Consider the following 20,703-nt stretch of genomic DNA (forward strand, 5'->3'; position numbering starts at 1 on the left):
CTATTTGTCATTTTTATATTTATTTCCCTTATTTTAAATGTCAATAATCATCGCATATATATTTATTACTTTTATTTAAATGTATTTTTTTAATGAATGAGTATTTTTTTAGATTTTAGTCAAACAAAATTGTGCATGACCATATAATTTTTTTATGAAGGTACATGATTAGAATTTTTACTATTATATTAAGAGAGAACTAGATTAAGAACTTAAACAATAAAAAAAAATCATGCTCTACAATTATGTATCTTAATATTTAATCTCTATCCCTACGTAATTTAAGATTAATAGACAATTTTCCAACTAGATTTAATTTGCTCTGTGTTTAACAACCGAATGCAGTTGGGCGGAACTACTTTTTTGAATAAAGTGTTTCTTTCCTTCTTCTCTCTAAATTTATACGAGACTAGTTTTTTTTTTTTTAAGGTATGGTCTTTTTTAAATTAAATTATTCTCAGAATTTTTTTTTATTTATTGATATTTACAACTGTATAAAAATACAACAAGTAAATTTGATCATAATGACATAATGATATAATACAGGATGTAGAGAAACTACCCAGTAGTAGAACTCTAAAAACAGTTTACAATATAAGGTCACGAGGCCATCTTCTTTTCAGGCGCCTCGGAGGATTGGCAGGAACGGAAGAGGAAGCAAGGTTAGAAACTAGTGGGTTCGGGTGGTTAGGGAGTTTATTATGGAAGGAATAATATCGGGTTCGGGCTAGATCGGTTACATAAGGAATATTTAGGTCTTTATGGATGGTTTTATTAGTAACAGAATAAGGAGCATTAAGGATTTTACGAAGGATTTTGGATTGTAAAGATTGGATACGAGAGGAATTCGAAGGTTTAGTGGAGTCCCAAAGCTCAACTCCGTATGTCCAGATGGGCCTTATTATTGTCACGTAGATCAGGCTTTTGTAATGAGTTGGAAGTTTATACCGTTTGTCTAGTAAGTGCTGTAATAGTCGGAATCTGCGTGCAGTTTCCTGTCTTTTCAGTCTTGTGTGAGGATTCCAGGTTAGTCATTTGTCAAGATGTAGTCCAAGATAACGAATCTGTTCTACAGGGGTAAGAGCCACATTATTAAAGTATACTGTAGTGCAGTCGGCAGGTTTACGACGTAGAGTAAATGTGATTTGTTGGGATTTATTTTTATCATATTCTCAGAATAAAAAAAAAAAAGTAATATTAAATAATATGTTCAGATGAATCTTTTATTTTATTTAATTTTTTTATTAGTAGAAGCAAATAGGAATATATGAAACGTTTGTATAATTAATTGATTTAATTCAAATAATCCATTTCAATTTAATAGATTCACATTGGACACTGTCAAATGATTCAATTTACTTGATCGATCAATATTAATCCTACCTTATAGGATAATAAAAATATATTCATTTAAAAATAAATAACTACTCTGCAAAGATTAAATAAAAAAAATGACTAAATTCCTTATACTTATTAGAAAATTATTTATTGAAAATAGATGTGAAACTGTGGTTCTTACCTTGCATGATCAAGTAAGGTTCACTTATGCGTATGAAATTCTGAAATTTTATGGAAATATTGTTATCAAAAGCATTGTAAATTAATGTATGTTTCAACGTTGGGGAATATTTACACATGGGGAAATATTTACAATTAAAAGCAACAATTAATCATTGAGCAGAGTAGAACTGATTGTAGTGAATAACAATTCGCTACAAGGCACTATGATGAGGACAGCTTTGTCATAATCCCGACTGTAACCCTATCCATCAACAGTCCAGAACAAAGTTTACTCTTCAATGTGAGTTAGTTTGGAGTTACATTGTTTATGAGGCAGCAAATTCTAGAGGAAATTCAGGCAGACGAACTTTCTATGATTGGGTTATAAAACGACACGGCACCATGCACTATATACATCAACTAATTAGAACAAGTACTTAAATTATTTATTTATATTTTTTTTTACCATTAAAATTTCAAACTTTACCACACTATTTTATCAAAAAGATATATTAGTTTATTTAGTTTTAAATTTTAAATTATTCACGGCAGTAGTACCTCCTCGTACAAATTTTCCAAATGATCCTTTTAGTTAATTGATTGACTAACTGATTTTTTTTTTATAATTCATTTGTAGATATTATTATTATTATTTTATGGACAATAGACCATGGAGGCCTAAGTCCTCGCACGATGTATTAGTAAATACATTGTATTTCTACACATGCATTTACCAATACATCGTGTTTGTTTGTACACGATGCATTTACTAATACATCGCGCGTTTCTTGACGTGGTTTTCTTTCGCAGGGTGGGTTCGTCACTCCCACGTCTATTTTATGTGAGTGCTACCCATTGGCTAACGGGCCTCAAAAATGTCCGAGGGGAGGTTGTCAGTGGGTTTCGCATTATTTTTTGCTTGAAAAAAGTCCGGGTGGGACCGGGGATTAGATCTGACAACCTGTGGGTTTGTGTACCACGCTGCTATCGCTGCCCCGGTATTACAATTGTATATACAACAAGTAAATTTGCTGTAGGTGATATAATGACATGACACAAACATGTGGAGAATATACCGATTGATAGAACTCCAATAACATTTCTAGAGGAGAAGGCTCGAGGCCATCTTCTTTTCAGACAAACAAGTGTCAGACAATGACGAATGGAAAAACGTACTGCGACAGTTAACTAACCCCTATTAATAATTTTATCATTCTCCATTATCTTAACGGACTTTATCTGTTAAGTATTGCTATTGTTATTTCAGGAAATGTGTTTTGTACCTGGAATTATATTTTTGTTCATATCTCCCCAAGCTAATTAACAAAGTTCATAGTCTATAGTCAATAATTTTCCATAACTTATACAAATTTGAGATAATTAATTATTTTAAACAAATGAAGTACTTCTGAGGAAGACATATGTCAAATTCGACATTTAACGATTCTGAAGGAAAGGTTACTAAAGCAACACCTGTCCTAAATAGATAATTTCAGTTTCGTAAGACTTTTCGTTTTTGAGCTAAGCTGTTTACTTAAAAACAGAATAATTTACGGAACTTGGTTATTTGGGCACAAGGTTCTCTAAAACGTCTATTTTCTTCGAAAATTGAATTATAAATTTTTGACGATCGAAATACTTCGAAAATACCACACACATAGATAAGTGAAAGTAAAATTTTAAAAGCGCTATCTATCATCCTCTTCCTGAAAAAATAAGAATTGTATATATTTAGTGTTTTTCATAAATAAGATGTTTACCTATTCTTTCGACTTTATCTTTGAGGGTTTCGTTTTCTTCTTGAGCCTTCTTGAAAGCATCTTCGTCGAGGAGTCCATCTTTACGCAGGATCTGACAACCGCGTTCCATAAGACTCTGCTTAGCTTCCGGGTAATCTGCAAGAGCTTTCCAAAGGTCCCTCTTGTCCAGGCAGAAGAGGTCTGAATACCTGTAATTTAATCAATATAATTATACATTTTTTATTAAGTGATAGTTGATAAAATCTTTGTATTTACAATAAGCGAAGAATCGTACCCAAGGGACCGGACGTTTGCCGTCCTCCTGTTTCCAGTCTTGTTGCCTGCTATGTCCAGCACGGAGACCTCTCCGAAGACAGAACCAGCTCCGAGAGTCGCAAGAACAGTTTTCTCATCGTCAGCCACGACGGATAGTCGACCACGCTTTACGATGTACATTTCTTTACCAACGTCTCCTTTTCGGCATATGTAATCCCCAGGGCTGAAAACCTGCATCAAAATAAATCACTTTATTAGATCAGGGAATAAATTGATATTTATAAAATTACGTTAAAAAATGTCGATATAATGTATAGGAATATCCGCAAAGTCTTTTCCATCTTAGTCGTTATTCCGAACCACCCTCCCCACTAGAAGAGCATCAGACTAAGGCCTTTTGTCGGAGATAATCTTGAGAGAACCCTTATCCTGTTTCGGTGATACAATCGTCCTCCTGTAATGTTACTGGGGTTCGGTAAGAGGCTTAAAGGGGTCCGATGATTACAAAACGATGGACGCAATCACCACATCACGATTCAGGTTTTTGTTTTTAACACGTTTTATCAGTTCTAGTCAGTGTTAGAATTTGAAAATTTCTAACTTTAATTCATTTCTTGGGTGTTAAATAAATTTAGATTGGAGGATATTACAAATAATACCGTAGTTTTTATTTTATTCTGAATTTAACTAAACCTTTTTCCAAAGTATTGTAATATGTATGAAGTATAGCAAATATACTTAACAATGTTATTGGCTGGTTTGGCTGGAAGGAATTATATATCTGAAGCTCATACCCCTGTTAGAAGTAGAATGGCAATAGAAAAATTTATATCATTGGGCCACTCCGAAATAATTGAGGCGTTGGTCATAAAACATGATAACTGAATTTTTTTATGAATTGAAGTTTTTGGAACCGCCAATTTTTCGGAGGTTGATCTTATAAATTGTTGAAGGAATCATTAGGCAATTTGTTTTCGAGAGAATAATCTTGATATTAAGTTATGGTAAATGACTCCTGTTTCGTTGTTTGTTAGTTTTGAAAGGGCGTTTAGCAGCCTGGTCATCAACGCCCGTTGGTTGTTGGTTTTGGTAAGGCCTAATTGTTCCACAGAGTCATAGCTTTGGTATGGTGTGCAGACCCGCACCAGTGGGACTCATTTCCGTGAGGTTTGAAATATTATCTAGCTAGGCAATTATAATTTAATTATTAATAGATCGTAACGATAGTGGAGAAAGGATGACGAAAAGCAGGTAAGTGGCTATTTTAATTTTAAAAATAAGGCAAGATAAACAGATATATATAATAATTAAAGGCTGATTATTAAGTTAGTCTTACAGATGAATTTAATGACTCTTTTTATTACGGATTCGACGGATTTGGTATCCCTAACTGGTTCAGAGTTAATTTGTAGTGATTACATTCTTCAAAAATGTGTTTAACAGTCAGATTACCATTTGGAGGGGCCTCTTCTGTTGTGAGGTGGATGTTTGTGGGACCTGTTTCGTAATTAAGTACAAAATGATATTATTAGTCTTGTACTTCGTATAAGGTACTATTTCACTTTGTGTTTACTTGTAATTTTGTATTTTAACGCTGTTAGTCGTCCCTAATCTGAGACAAAGTATTAGTGCTTGTACTTTAACGGCGCCTTTCAAGACCTAGCTCAAGCTTTCGACGGTGGTTTGCTTTTTTAAGCTTGTAATCTATTTACCTCAATTATTATATCTAGTCCTTAAATCCTGTCACCCGAACTGATCCATCCAGGTCAGCTGCGGTTAAGAATTCTGTAATAATTATTCAGTTGAGAACGGTGTACCTTAAGGCAGCGTCTTAAGTCCTGTTCTCTATATCTTCTTCACAGCTGATATCCCTTCAAATCCTGACAACATTCGCTATAATATCGTCATCCTTTCCGGTTAATCAATGAGTTAAGTGGTATTGATACTAGGTAGGCTCAATTCTTATTGAAATAGTTTAAAAGCCGAATTGTCAAAATTCTTCCTTCACAGAACCATTCATTTAGTTTATTTAAAAAAATAACCAGTTCTCATAGTTAGCAATAATAAACAATTGTCAATTACAAAATATGAAAGATTTTAGAAATAACTAAGGAAAAAAAAATTAAAAATCGAGATTTGAACAGGAAATCCGAGACCATCTTTTGTTGCCTTTCCCACTTTCTATTACTGCTTCGTTATATTTTGTTTAACTATTATATTCTTGGCAGGAACAAATTGTATATTCGTTATTTCCATCTCGAGCAATCCTTAAGTACAAATTCTTATAGAAATAAAAATATTTTTTTTTTTACAATTTCCTCCTTTTCTGTTCTTATTATTATTTATTTTATATAAAAATCTCAAAAAATAGCAAATTTTTGGTTTATTATTTGAAATAATTACTTATTATATCAGTAAATAAATAGTAATGAAACATCTGAAATGTCCAATACGATGATTTTTCAGATAGGTTTGAAGTGGAATTAGAATTTAAAAAAAAGTTAGAGCATCTTCGCTAATAATGGCTCGAATAATATTTGTATTGGCAACTCGATTATACAAAATGAGTCAAATGGTTGTTCTCTGAGATGTATAGTTTTGATGTAATTCCTAAAGGATGATTAAGTGAACTGTTATTCACGAGAACCTGCTAAAAACAATTATTAGTCCAACAACGCAACAATGCTTGCAGGAAAATGATCCAGATGGCTTTAAAAAAACGTGAAAAAAATAATAGAAAAAATATTTATTAGGAACTAACGTTTCATCCCAGTGTGCAAGGCTTCTTCATCAAGGTTCAGCCCAGGTAGATATAAAAAACTTTTATTACATATTATTATGGTAAATACTTTGTATACTATTTTATAGCCACACTAATAGTTTTCCTACAATTGTATTATATAGGCCAATTTATAATGTCTAATTTTACTATTAAAATTTCAATTTGCTCATTTCTTTGGCATAAATGGTCCGTTTGCGACTTCTTTTGTAGTGATTTAATCACATATAAAATAACAGCTAAAGTTAATATAAAGTACATTACTTGTAAATTTCTTGCTAAATCAAAAAAATAATCGGCCCAGTAGTTTCATAGACCATCAGTGAAAGGCATATATTTTTGCTGCGAAGAATAGATTTTTTTTTTTGATTTTCGGATTCTGCGTTGATTGAAAAGAAACACTTCGGATTTGAGATAAGTTATTTTTTTTCCTTGGTTGATATCAAAAGTTTCAATCAGGTTTCTCCTTATTATCCAATAAAACCCTTTAGAGTGGAAATGTATTAGAATTGGAATGTAGACATCTAAATAGAGATACAATTAATTTAGAAAGCTATAGTCTATAACAATTAGTCAAAACTATGCTTCTATCATTAATCAGAAGATTGATACAATCTGTTTGATCTCCTTACGAACCCAATTAATCTTCAGAGATTAAACAGAGACTGTTTGCAACCGCTAAATATCAATAAACGGTTCCTTATCCGCCTTAAAATTAATTACAGGTGTTGTTAAAACTAAATATATATCAGACAAGATTACTTATAAAATTTAGTATTCTGCAAATTTCAAGTTCTGCAAATCAAGCTTTATATCTATTTTAATATGTCATATCTTAATATATTTATCACAAACAAATATTCAATTGCATCCATTACATTAATTTTTGTTAACACAGTCGCCTTGCTAAATTGTAACAGAAGACCTTTCACTTCGCAAAAATAACTACTTTTGCAGATGTTGACAGAAGATAATAGGGTTCTTAAATTTTAAATCAACACTGACTAATCACACAAACAAATAATCGTCAGGGAAATCTATGATCTCATTGTTGAGGAGTTTTAAACCAAATTTTCGATGATTAAAACTCATTTTTAAAGTGCTTCAATTTCTCCCAGAACTTAAAGAAGATAAGATTGAAATCGCTCTACGAATCTTAGAAGCCTGTTGGTCATCTTTCTTTAGGGCAAAGTAGTCGGCACAAAAGAATTTTTTTTTATCACCTTGTAGTTCCTGACTACAGAATTGAATAAAATGTTTTAGGCTGCTTGAGACTCAATGATTTTGATGGGTTTTACAAAATGAACGTATTGGTGGATGTGGACCTGCAAAATGTCATATATATGTGGTTTAAAATTCCAAAAAATATTCTTTGCCAAAGGATTATTTTTTAAACAGGAAGACAACAGGGATTTATCTCTCAGAGTGTCTCGTCTACACCATCTTAATATACTTCTGATGTGATTTAGTTTGTAGAGAAATTTTCCAAAAACAGTCTGGACTATCAAATTTTCTGACGCCATCAACTGATGCCATGAACAGTTCTCACGAAGCTCTAGAAAGTGGGACAAAACGTCAAAAAACAAATAATTGTGTGTTAAACTATTTCTGTTTCTTTTTTTTTTTTACCCCAACCCTGACCATCTTCTTCATAATTTGAAATTATACAATCTATCATTTATACATATAATATGATCTAGACTATCTCTTTTTTTCTTTTATTTCATATACTGTGAACCCTACCTGTTCGACCTGTTATATTATTTTGTATCAGTTCAAATTATCAAGGTATGCGATTGTAACCTAATTTCGACCTTCGGTTTTTCATCCGTTTATTTTCTTTTTAGAAAGATTGTTAATGTGTGTGTAATAATAATGTTTTTATTTATAATTCTTGTTAATTTATACTTTTGACTGTAAATATATTTTAGTTGTTTGTATTTTTTTTTTAGACCTGATGAAACCCTGGAATGTGGGGCGAAACGTTGGCTCATATTAAATAGTTAATTACTATTTGAGTTTTTTTTTTTTTTTTTTTTTACCACACTCGATCTTCCTTTTATATTTTATTTTTAGAGTGCATTTATCGTTTTTAACACATACTCTTCAGCAGAAATAAAAAAAAAATTATTTAGTTTTATGTCACCATAGTCTAGCAAAATAGCTAATAAACCTAAAAGTAATTTGGAACTGATTTCTTGCGTCGGGCTGTGGTGTAGAACTATTTATAAAAGATGATGGTAAAGTTATTACTCCCTAGAGGTCCGTAGATCAATAGCATATTTTTCAAAATGGCCGCTTTATACTTTAAGATAGTATTACTAGTAACTATATATATATATTTTTTTTTTCTAACCTCTTTATTTTTTATATGGTTACATAATACAGAATAATATAATGCAATACATTATACATATACAAATAACATTATATCTTTGTTTGCCGTATGGCATTATAAGATGAGCAAACATGGTCCGCTGAAGGCGGTTATACATTGGTGGCATGATAGCTCCCCAGCTATAAACCCAACCGGTTACAAGAAATGGGGAGGGGCCATTCCGGCTAACTAGTAACTATACTATGTTAATTAACAAAATGTAAAGGCGGAAAGATTCGTATATGACGAGTATGTAGTATATATGTTCGATTTTGAGAGGGGACCTGTGTTTACACAACTGTTGGCACTGGTCAAGAACAGTGAAAATCATTTATACCCATCATTATAGCTTAAAACTCATTAACAAGGAATGGATTTTAATTTTTTTTTTTTTATTAAGTTTATTAAGAAAGTAAAAAGTTGACACATTAAAAATTTTTTTTGTCCAATTCCATCAAAATTAATTTTTTTGGAAAAGACAAACAATTTTTGTTAGAAATTAATTGTTTGCCAGTATTAAAAAAAAAATGAAAAACTAAAATGTTTGCTCATTTTTCATTCAGTTCTAAATACATTGAAACAACATATTATGAGAAGGTATAAAAATATTTTTCAAAGTGAAATAAATTTGCTAAAATTCGAGCCCTGGTAGAAATCATTACGTTAAATATTTCCCTAAATACAGTTGTTGAAACACCAACATTTTTTCAAAATTTTGGCCAATATGAAAACAATTTACTGTAAGATGAAATCCCGGGAAGTATTTGAACATAATTAGGGCTCAAATTTGAGTTCGTTTAATAACCTAAAAAGTAGTATATAATGATATTTTACTTTTAATACTGTACTTGTAATATTTTTTTTTTCCGATCCCTCTAAAACAGAAAAGAAAAGTGAATTAATAAGTGCATTACTGTGAAATGAAAAGGAAGTAATTCGTGTTGGGTATTACCTTTTACTACCTTTGGTATTTTAAGGTTACCTATAGTGTTTATTTGTTATTTATGAAATATCCATTATAAATGGTGCTATTTTAAATCCGGAGGTGAGGGGCCTCCTTTGTAATATTTAAGAACATATTCGAAAAACATATAAAAATATAGGGCGCCAATTTTGAAAAATCTACTATATTAAAAATTAATTTATATGCCATATTATTAACTAACTTCTATGCATAGGGAAATTTTCAGCTATTTATCCTAGACTAACAACAAACAGTTCATTCCTTCTAGAGTTCAGGAACGGTTCCTGCCGTTGAGCACACTTTGAGAAATAATGAACCCGTTTGTAAGAAATATTGTCACTATCTCACTGGCCATGTTTGAATTCGGCTATTTACTCAGTCGTCACCCAATATCTTGAGTCTATTTGCTGACTTCTAACTAGCCATAATTCAAGGAAACAGTACTGACCTTCGGTGTGTGTTTAAGGGCTGTATTTCTCCCCTTGCCCTGTTTTATCCCGTTGTTCCTTCCAGCGTTCCTGCATTCGATTTGTTTTATATATTGGTAAAATGAAAAATCAGTCGATAAATATAAAAATGAGGAATAACAATACAAAAAACCATAAGTATCAATCCGTACTTGTGATTGAATAAGGCAGAAACTGAGTTTCGTATTTATAAACTCTGCTAAATATTAAATGAAGACTCAATAGAAATCCAAATATTTTAGGAGTTAATACAAATAAGCTTGTTGTAATTGGAAGAACTTATTGATACCATTTTAAAATTATAGAGTTAATTTAAAAAGGAGAAACTCGAAAAAATATGCAGTCATTTCAAGGACTCCGAAAATAAAAGCTCTATGCCTACAAAATAACAGTAAACACCTAACTAGTCAACGTTTTAATAATTCAGTCAGTTTATATCACCTCTATGAGATGAACATTCCAAGGCAATTGATTCGTCTTCTCGTCCTCTAAATGTGCCATGTAGTATGCCATGTATGGCATATAATCTTTCCTAGCTCATCGACACGAACTGCGGTTTAACGCAAGGGAATGCACTAATCTGTCTTGTTTTAACTTTTCAGAGGAGAAACTTTTACGGATGTTCCTAATGTAGCTTCGTGCGACCCTTCAACAGCAAGGTCCAACTCTTGGACCGTGATAATTGATCGACATCGATAACTAACCACCCATATCAGCAGCTATATGTATATATTAGATAATAAGTAATAATGTAATAATCGATATTTTAAGGCAACTATTTATCTGGATTATTTCAATCATTTTAATAACATCATTTATCAATAAATTGTAAATAAATACATATTTCCTTTATACAGTTTATATACTATTATATTACACAATACCACCCCTTATTATATTATATAATTAATGGTTACGATATTTTATAAAAATAAACATATTTAATTGGTAACTGGTAAACACACAACAAGCCTTTGGAAAATAATCCAATTATAATAATAGTTTTGCAGGACTCAATATAGATTAATTAACTGATTTTTGGATAATTGCCATAAGCGACTATGCTGGCATCCCGACTAAATCTCTTGACCGATACATAGCAGGAAGCTGTGTCGATGACGAGATGTAGTGACACATATGTATGTCTATGTCATCTCCCACTTCCTTGAGTATGTGCAGGGTAATCTCAATATCAAAATATATATCTCATATTCAAAGCATATATAAGTTTTTCAAATTTTCATTAGAATTTTTTTAATCATTAAAATCCCGCCACAATCCCCACCCACATTCACCCGTACTTCTCGTAAGATGAAACGGCAGTGACCTAGAAACCCTATGCAAAATATGACAATTGGAGTCCAGATAGTGGCTAGGTTCTTCCTTTAATTCCTCAGCGTCTCTGGCTATCTCGGTTTTACTGAAACTTTAATGGTTTTAATATGCTAATGAGGTCGGGATAGAAGCAATGCGGCTTTCCGTTTTACACTTACTCTCTATACGTTGGAAAAATATTGGTACCGAGTGTGCTTGAATGTGAAATTTTTTTATGATTAAATTAGTGTATACCTTTCCGCCTATATAAGGTAGAAGAAGCATGATCATGATTTGATAATTTTTTTTTTATAACTTTTTAATAAGTCCCGATCTTATTAAAAAGTTAACATCCAGCAAGAAATTCCTTATATACTTCCTTCACCAATTCCACTGAAATCACAAATCCGTGTAACCCGGCGCGAACTTTTCACACGATAATTTCGAACTTATTAAAAAGTTAGTTCAGGCAGCATCACCTTCCGCTTGGAAGTTGTCATAACACCAATTATGGACGCGTACTTACGCAAGCTTTTTAATATGGTGTTCTCAGGAGAAAAGTTTTATTCATTTTTTTTTAAATATTTATTTATTGCTATTTACAACTGTACATTATAATAAATTTAGTAAATCTGATCTAAGTTAAATTGGAGTGTTACAGGCGTGTAGAGAAACTACCCATTGGTTGCACTCTAATGACATTTTACATTAGCTGGTCTCGTGGCCATCTTCTTTTCAGGCGCCTCGGAGGATTGTCAGGAATGGAAGAGGATGCAATATTAGAAACTAGGGGGTTTGAGTGGTTAGAGAGTTTAAAATGGAAGGAGTGATATCTGGTTCGGGCTAGATCGGTTACATAGGGAACATTAAGGTCTTTATGTATGATTTTATTTGTGACAAAGTAAGGAGCATTGAGGATTTTAAGAAGGATTTTGGATTGTAAGGATTGAATACGAGAGGAATTCCAAGGTTTAGTAGAGCCCCAAAGCTCAACTCCATATGTCCAGATTGGCCTTATTACAGTCATGTAGATCAGTCTTTTGTAATGTGTTGGAAGTTTAGACCGTTTGTCTAGTAAGTGCTGAAATAGTCGAAATCTACGTGCAGTTTCCTGTCTTATCAGTCTGGTGTGAGGATTCCAGGTTAATCGCTTGTCCACATGTAGTCCAAGGTAGCGAATCTGTTCGACAGGGGTAAGAGTAACATCAATAAATGAAACTGTAGGGCAGTCAGTAGGTTTACAACGAAGGGTAAAGGTGATTTGATGGGATTTGTTGGAATTTATCTTAATCCTCCAATTACGAAACCAATCTTCGAGGGCTGTGATATGGGATCGGAGATTTTAGGATACTATTAATGGGTTAATATTAACAGCGAGCACACATGTGTCATCGGCATATGTGGTGAGGATGGTTTTAGCATTGGTTGGAATGTCAGCTGTATAGACGGTGTAGAGGATGGGACCAAGGATACTACCTTGAGGAACACCAGTGGACTGAGAATAGAAGGAACCATTGTGGTTTACTTGGAAAAATCTATCAATGAGAAAGGAACGAATGATGAGAAAGTATGTAGGAGGTAGGAATTTACGGGGTTTGTAAAGCAGTCCCGTTTTTGAATCGAAAATATCTTTTCGCAATCTACTAGGAAGAAATTTCGTCCTATATCCGAATTCAGACACAATATCTTCTACTGTTGATCCGAATTTTCACGGATTGTGCGTGTTGTTATCAAGATGATCCTATATCATTGTTGTGAAATTTCAACCACTGCATTTACTTACGCATGCATAAACGTATATTTTCTTTGACATAATTTCGGAAATGGTTCGTTTGATATATACGAAGCACAAATTCGGAGGTAGATTAAGGAATCATTTAAAAAAGAGCTAGTGTTAAGTTTATCCGGTTACATTTATTACTAATGCGTACACTTGGTTCTTGGGACACGCCTATATTTCAAAAAGGTTCATCCATAGATTTTATACCCTAAGGACAAATCATTAATTTTGAAATATAGGTCATTAGCAGATCTGGCAATACTTTGGGGATGAATGTAGATTAATTGAAGACAATTAGAAGTTTGATGTAAATTAATATATTTAATTAAAATTGAGCATATATTATTATTATTATTATTATTTTGCATATTGGATTAATGATTGAATTCATTGTTCATTTTGTTTATTTAGTTTATAGGGGTAAATGACTAAATTTAATAAAACTATAAGGTATCAATATGCAATAAAAATATATAGTGTAATAATATATGGTAATAATTAAAATTCATTAATTAGTCTCGTGGTAATATAGTACCAAAACTGTTTAATTACCAAAAATAAATATACAAAAATGAAAACGAATATGGCTGGTTTTTTATGCATCGTTTCATTTAATTAATTGAGAAAAAGCAAAGGAATAATTATTTCAATATTGTAGTGGCAGTGAAAAGCCAAATAATTTCCAAAATGACAGCGTTTTCAATGAAAAATTAGGAATAAAATAAAAATAACACCCATTTTTTTTTATTAAGACCTGTATGCCTTGTCATCTTGGTGGGTTGTGATATCCACCAAGATAAAAGGGCAGAGCCTTTAAATTATAATATAAATTAAAAATATTCCATTGAGTTTAATAATTTCTAAAAATGGTTTTATTAATATACTGGGAAATTTGTTGAGAAGCTCTTGAATAAATTTCATTATCTTTACCTTGTTTTTAATCTAATAACCGTGAAAGTATTTAAATATGAATTTTAATATTCTGAAGTCCTTTATCCTTAGGTAGGAATTTTATAATAAAAATTTTAATTATACATTACCGACTAAATAAATTAATTTAAATTACGAAAAGAAAGAAGTCAAGACCTTGAGAACTCCTATTTACGGTTTATATTGTCTGAGGTCGATTGGTTTTGTTGTTTTTGTCATCACTCAGTTTGGACTTCATAAGAACTGGCAGCTTGTTTTTAATATTGGACCCTTCCAAACTAACCAAAACAACAACAGCGCAATAATGTCGGATTTAAGATAATCACTTGGACGGTCTTACTCACAGGACTGAAGAGCTAGTATACTGGATATTTAACTAGAAACGGAATGTTTTTGCATGAAAATTTAAGCTTTTTTTTATTTACTTAATTTGTTGATTTTTTTTGGTTTGTTCCTTGTTCAATTTGTTTTCCCTTTATCCTCTATTCATTTGGTTTTGGTTCGTTTGGTCTTCCTAACAAGACATTTTTTAATCACTGCATTACTATTGCCATGTATACATCTAGTACCACACTCATTAGTACTATTCATCTCTTTTTTCTCTTCTCCAAGGACCCAACATAAGTATTCAATGTATTATAGACTTTTATTTAAACTCATGGACTCATTAAATGTCACTACCGGTACACACATAAAAAAATATAGAAAAAATAAAATAATGGTCGTAATAAAAAAATTAAAAACGAATAAATAATATTAGAACTAAAAAAATTGTAATAAATAAGTAGGTTAAAAAAAACAAATAAATAATATTAAACATTCCTCAGTGTTACTATTCAGGTGATGATGAGCGAGTATATAATAATATTTTCAGCCAAGATCTCTATATCCCCAATGCTAACACCAAAGTATTTTAAAAATATTCTATTATGCATTATTGCGCGAGAACCCATCCAGAAAATCAAAATAATATGGATAAAATAAAAATTCGTCACATATATTTATAAAAAGCTGAAGAAGTTAAATTTATTTATTTATTTTTAATAATAAGTATCTTGTTTAATAAGGATTTTTATATATGTGTTTCTCCGATTTTATCGATCAAAACATAAATTTCTGAACTTATTACTTTATTATCCGCTTAAGAATCTTCTATATTAAACAAAATAAAATAAATAATACTAATTTAAAAAATCTTTCTTCCATGGCCGTCCCCAATTTGTAAATATGTTCATTAAGGCTAATCTATGGGGGCGCTAGTCGCTACCATATTTCTTCCAGCTATCTCGAATTAAAGAGGCCTTATCCAATTTGCCGACAGCAATATTTCTTCGCTGATTTTTTGTTTCAACCCCTAACTAAAAAAAAATCTTCCCTATACTTTTTCTTCGTATGTTCCAGCTTATATCATATGGTGATTAATATCAAAGATTATTATTAGAATGTATATATAACACTATTTGTTAAAAAAAAAAAAAAAACGAAACATATATTACAGCAATATTTTCTAAGAAAAAAAATTATTAAAACAACACTTATGATAAATCTCACTAAAAAGTAATTATAAGAGTAATGATAATAAAATTAAAAGTTTATTGCCAATATTTAAAAGAGTACATTTAATATTTACAAAATTAATCTTACCAATAAAATTGGAAACAATTCGAATACTGTTTAAATGGAAAAGCTGAAGCTTACAAGGATTATACCATTTATAAAATTGTGTATTCATATCTAAAAATATACATAAAAGGAACCCTCTCAACCGAAAAGCTTAATCAGGATTAAAGCTTGTAAATTATTTCTTTATAAGTAGATTTGTTCCATTAGGATCCGGTACTAAAAAAAATTATGGGTTATTTATGAAACTGATAATAAAAGCTTTAATTGAACCCAATAATCCAACAATTGGTTCCTTGCTATATGTATATTATGGTTCCCAATGTATATCTTTTGTCGAGTTTTCTAAGCTATATCGATATTTGTTTTAGGGTCTCAATAGAAACCTAAGGCTGTATCTTTATTTAATAGTAGAACAGAGGAATACAAGACCTCAGATTTATATTGAGAAAAGGAAGTTCTCGAAAAAATGAACATTATAGCTTATTAAAAACTATTACACAAAAAATTTGCTTCGTTCTTTATTATAAATGTGAGTCCAATTGTTTTTATGATCTTAAACGATAATACAATCTTTTTCATATATCCTGATGTTTATTTATATTTAACACTATCAAAGCTGACAAATATCTGTTAATTTTTTGACAGGAACTTTTTTTTATTGTGGCAATAAATATGATATTAGAAGGACTTTTTTTTTGTAGAGGAACATTATATGTCCAATATGATTTGTACTAACTGATGACTTAATTCTTCATTGATTCCATTTAAAGATAGTTGCTAATAGCAAGTCTTAATCTAGAGGCCTTAAAGTTTTCAAAGGTTTGACTAATTTTAAATAAACTGTAGCTTGATTGACTTCAGGCTTATAATTAGAAAGTTAATATAAATCTAAAGGTGTACAAATATTAAAGCTAAAAAAAATAGTAAGTTACGAAGAAATAGTAATAAAAAAATAACAATAAATAACAAAATGAGTAGTACTACCTTAAAAAATATTATTCGTGAATGCATAATATTCGTTCTTAATCAGTAAAAAACAATTTATTCAAAAATTACATTAAATTATAAAAAGAATTTTTATTTTTAAATGCATCTTTCTTATTGATATATCTGTGAACATGAAATGAATTTGTAAAAACTATAAGAAAAGAATCTTGGGTATTCATACCTGAAGGCGGAGTTTCAAAACTAGTTCTTCAAGCAAACCAGGTTCGCAGTCTTGAAAAATCCTGACCTAAGGGCAAATAAATGTAATTTAATATTTCAAAAGTTATGTTTATCTAAATGTTCACACACACACACACAGAGGAAGTGCAAGTATACATGTTCATGTCAAAACATTTCGTTCAACATCTTTAAAATGTATGAAAATTTTATTTAATTTTAGCTGTCATAACAGTGGCATGTGGACTATGTTTTCAGGGTATTGTTAATTTTTTCAACCTTAATTCTGGGAAATCCGATAGAATGGATTACCTACTTAAGTGAATTGGATTTTAAGACGAATTCATAATGGTCTCTTTTCTGATCCGAAGAATACACAGATTTTTTAATGGTTTTTGACAGTAAGCATCCAGTGTGTTGGTTCGAATAAAACTTAAAGAATAACATCGTTTTAATATTTAATTGTTCTTAACAATTAGTCATCACAATTTGAGTTACCTCGACCGTCAGTGGAGTCTAAAATTGTAATCAACTAAAAAATGTCCCAAGCATGATGATGAATCTTTACGGAGAATTGGATTCTAAAACTATTTTATGTTTCCAACACCGTTTGTTCATAAATAATCAAATACCGTAAAAAAAAAAAAAAAAAATAGCAGCTACTTTGCGATTAAAGCTTTCAGGACGAATCGGATCAAGAAAGTGCCTAATATGAATTTGGCTTTAACTATGATTTACTCTCAGAAAAAAAATCCACATCCCCTAGGAAAGTCTAGAGTTTTGTGATCTGGGGAGTAACCGGAGAAGGTTTGGAAATTAGCTAACAGTATTAACTCAACATTTTATTATTTAATCATACTATATGTCCAACGTTACAGCCAACCAGTCTATTATCAAGGACAATCTATTAAAATAACATTTTTTATTATTATAATCTAGTATTAACAGTATCAAAAACATTAATAATTATAATGTGCATAACATAATTAATTTTTAATTGCGACATGAAACGCCAGCGATTTCAGTGACATAGATATAGGAGGGAACACGTTTGAACATGTAGATAGATTTAAGTATTTTAGGTCTACGGTAACTAGATAAAACGAAATTGATGTGGAAATAAAAGCGATGTTGAAGGCGGGAAATGCTTGGTATTTTTCAATTTCGAAACTGCTTAGCTCGCGCCTTCTATCGAAGAACTTAAAGATTAGAATTTATAAAACTATTATCCTTCCTAATGTTCTTTATGGATACAGGACGTGGCCTCTTACACTAAGAGGTGTACAGCGCCTTAAGGTTTTCGAAAATAAAGTATTACGTAAAATATTCGGACCGAAAATGAATGAATTGACGGGAGAATTTAGAAGGCTATAGAACCCTGAATTAAGGCAACTGCACAAGGTAAATATAATTCAGGTTATACAATTACGGCGTATAAGATGGGCATGCAAGGTTTTAGGGCTTAGTAACAGTGTCACATGAGGCAGTGCAAGTGCTGGCCGCAGCGATACCCCTCGACATCATCCACAAGGAGAATGTCCTTAAATATGAGGTGAAGAGACGGGGACTGGAAGCGTTACCGGAGGAACTCCGGGAGAGGATCGATGAGACTCCAACCTTATGGAAGAAGATGCTGCGGGAGGACTCAATAGAGGAGTGGAATGGGCGGTGGGTAGTAAGCCAGAAGGGCGCTACTTTGAGAAAAATTTTCCCCACCGTCCAATCAAGATTAAAGGCTCAGTAAGTCATCCCAGATTATTCGGTCGCACAGATCCTAACAGGACATGGAGGGTTCCAGGGAAGGCTACAGAGCTTTGGAAAGTCACGTATGGAGTTCCTGAAACAGCAGAACACGTAATAGTGGATTGTTGAATTGTGAATATGAACGGTATATGATCTTGAAGAATGATTTCTAACTACCTCAAAACATTTATGGCTCCTCCTTGCATTGGCACTAACTCGGTACATGCCTCCCAAGATTTGCCGCCCCAGAACATGATAGAAATCCTCCCAAGTGGGGATCTAACGTGCAGCACTGATCATACCGTTCTCTCGATTTTCTCCAAACTCTTTCACGGCCATCTGGTCTGTACAGGGCCACTCTCATCGCTTCAGCGAATACAATTTTTTCTCATTCCTCCACAGTCCAGGATTGGTGTTTTCTTAATATCAATCTCTTTTCGCGTTGTTCTGCGGTGAGAAGAAGACTTTTTCGAGAGAGCGATGAATCGTGAGTAAAATTAGTGGTTATAACTATACTAAGGAGAAAAGAGAGAACAGACTTGAGGCAAACAAAAGATGCACATGGACTGAAAGGAAATTTTAAATGAATAAAGAAAAATTCCATCTTTTGTTGGTAAAAAGTGAATAACAATAATGTATCTAATCCCTAATGTCTCTCATTTAATAAATGATATAAAATAAATATAAACAAAATATGGATTAAGGTCAAAACCTAGAAAATCTCGAGAATTATGGGTGTTGAAATAATTTTGACAGGAAATTAATTTTACTGCATAAAGGTAGATTACACGCCACTGTATATGTAGTGTTTTAGATATTATGCAGGTATAGTATAAAAAAATTATTATTATTAGTATAAAAAAATAGGAATTGTGCAGCCACGCGCATTTATCACAACCATTATTCCCATTGTTTACTTTTTATTATTTACATTAGGAACAATGGTTGTTGAAGCCATGTTGATAATAGCGTTGGAGTGTTCCACTGTTCCCAAACAGTCATAAATAGTTGAAGTGTTGCTTTAGCAATGGTCGAAGTAGGGTTTTCGTAATATGAATGGCTATTACCGGCCTAAATGCAATTTTCATGTTCTATCGCATCTGTAATATGATGTATCGTTCGTTAAGAAGCCATAACTCCATTTGTAAAACTTTTACATTACCTTATAGACAAAAACGTTTTTAAACGCAATAAAAAATCTGAAGATCGCCCAAGTTTTTGTGTTTTTTTCAGAGACATATCAAAATACAATATTTTTATTTATTTCTGATCTATTTTATGTCCTCTGTTATTATTAAGTAGATGTAACTGAGTTATCACTAGAATAGTTATATTTTCTTTAATATAGGCCTTGCCTATAAGAGAATAATTTTAATATGTTTTTAAGAACAGTGAATGTTGCAGCCAACGTTAGTTTTATTTATGTTTTGAAGACAAAAAACAACAATTTTTACAAATAATTTTAATTTTTGTATTTTTAGAAGTTCCTTTTATTTATTTTTTCTAGTATAAAAGTTTCAATATTTTGTTTTACACTTGGCTATGTTCAATTACTTTAAATATACCAATAACAAAATTCAGCTATTCATTTATTTTATTTTCCCCGTAACAATCAACAAGCTGAATTTGAATGCATTTTTATCAGACAGCTTTGCATAAATTTAAATTTATCCGTTATTGCACAGTAGAAAAGTTTAAACCTACTACTGCAATTGGTTTAGTAAGAGCAATAAACTGTTTTCAAATTGATTTTGCTGCAGCGGAATACGATAGCTAGGAAGTAATTACTTTGACATGTGTGGCAAATGGGCCGGTCAGGTTTAATGTTTAGGGATAAGGTTCCATTCGATGCGTCATCCATTTGTAAGGTAGCCTGTACCTACCTAATATAATGTAACAGCAAGGCGAAGGATGGTATGATAAGTGTTGAAATGAACGTACGTATATATATAACACACACACAGAGGAAGTGCAAGTATACATGTTCATGTCAAAACATTTCGTTCAACATCTTTAAAATGTATGAAAATTTTATTTAATTTTAGCT

The 20,703-nt window shown here is 31.6% G+C and overlaps 1 protein-coding gene across 1 annotated transcript in view; it reads right to left on the minus strand.

Annotated features, from left to right (window-relative positions):
- CngA (Cyclic nucleotide-gated ion channel subunit A) overlaps positions 1-20,703 on the minus strand; it is a 609,564-nt gene that overhangs the window by 28,095 nt on the left and 560,766 nt on the right. The window contains exons 11-13 of the mRNA XM_067052970.1: positions 16,918-16,983; positions 3,535-3,746; positions 3,261-3,448 (exon numbers count right to left, since the gene is read on the minus strand). Coding sequence (XP_066909071.1) covers positions 3,261-3,448; positions 3,535-3,746; positions 16,918-16,983 — 466 coding nt within the window. The remainder of the gene's footprint in view (positions 1-3,260; positions 3,449-3,534; positions 3,747-16,917; positions 16,984-20,703) is intronic.

This window comes from Halyomorpha halys, unplaced genomic scaffold (assembly GCF_000696795.3).
Source record: "Halyomorpha halys isolate HHAL.00 unplaced genomic scaffold, Hhal_1.1 Scaffold23.1, whole genome shotgun sequence".
Classification (NCBI taxonomy): domain Eukaryota; kingdom Metazoa; phylum Arthropoda; class Insecta; order Hemiptera; family Pentatomidae; genus Halyomorpha; species Halyomorpha halys.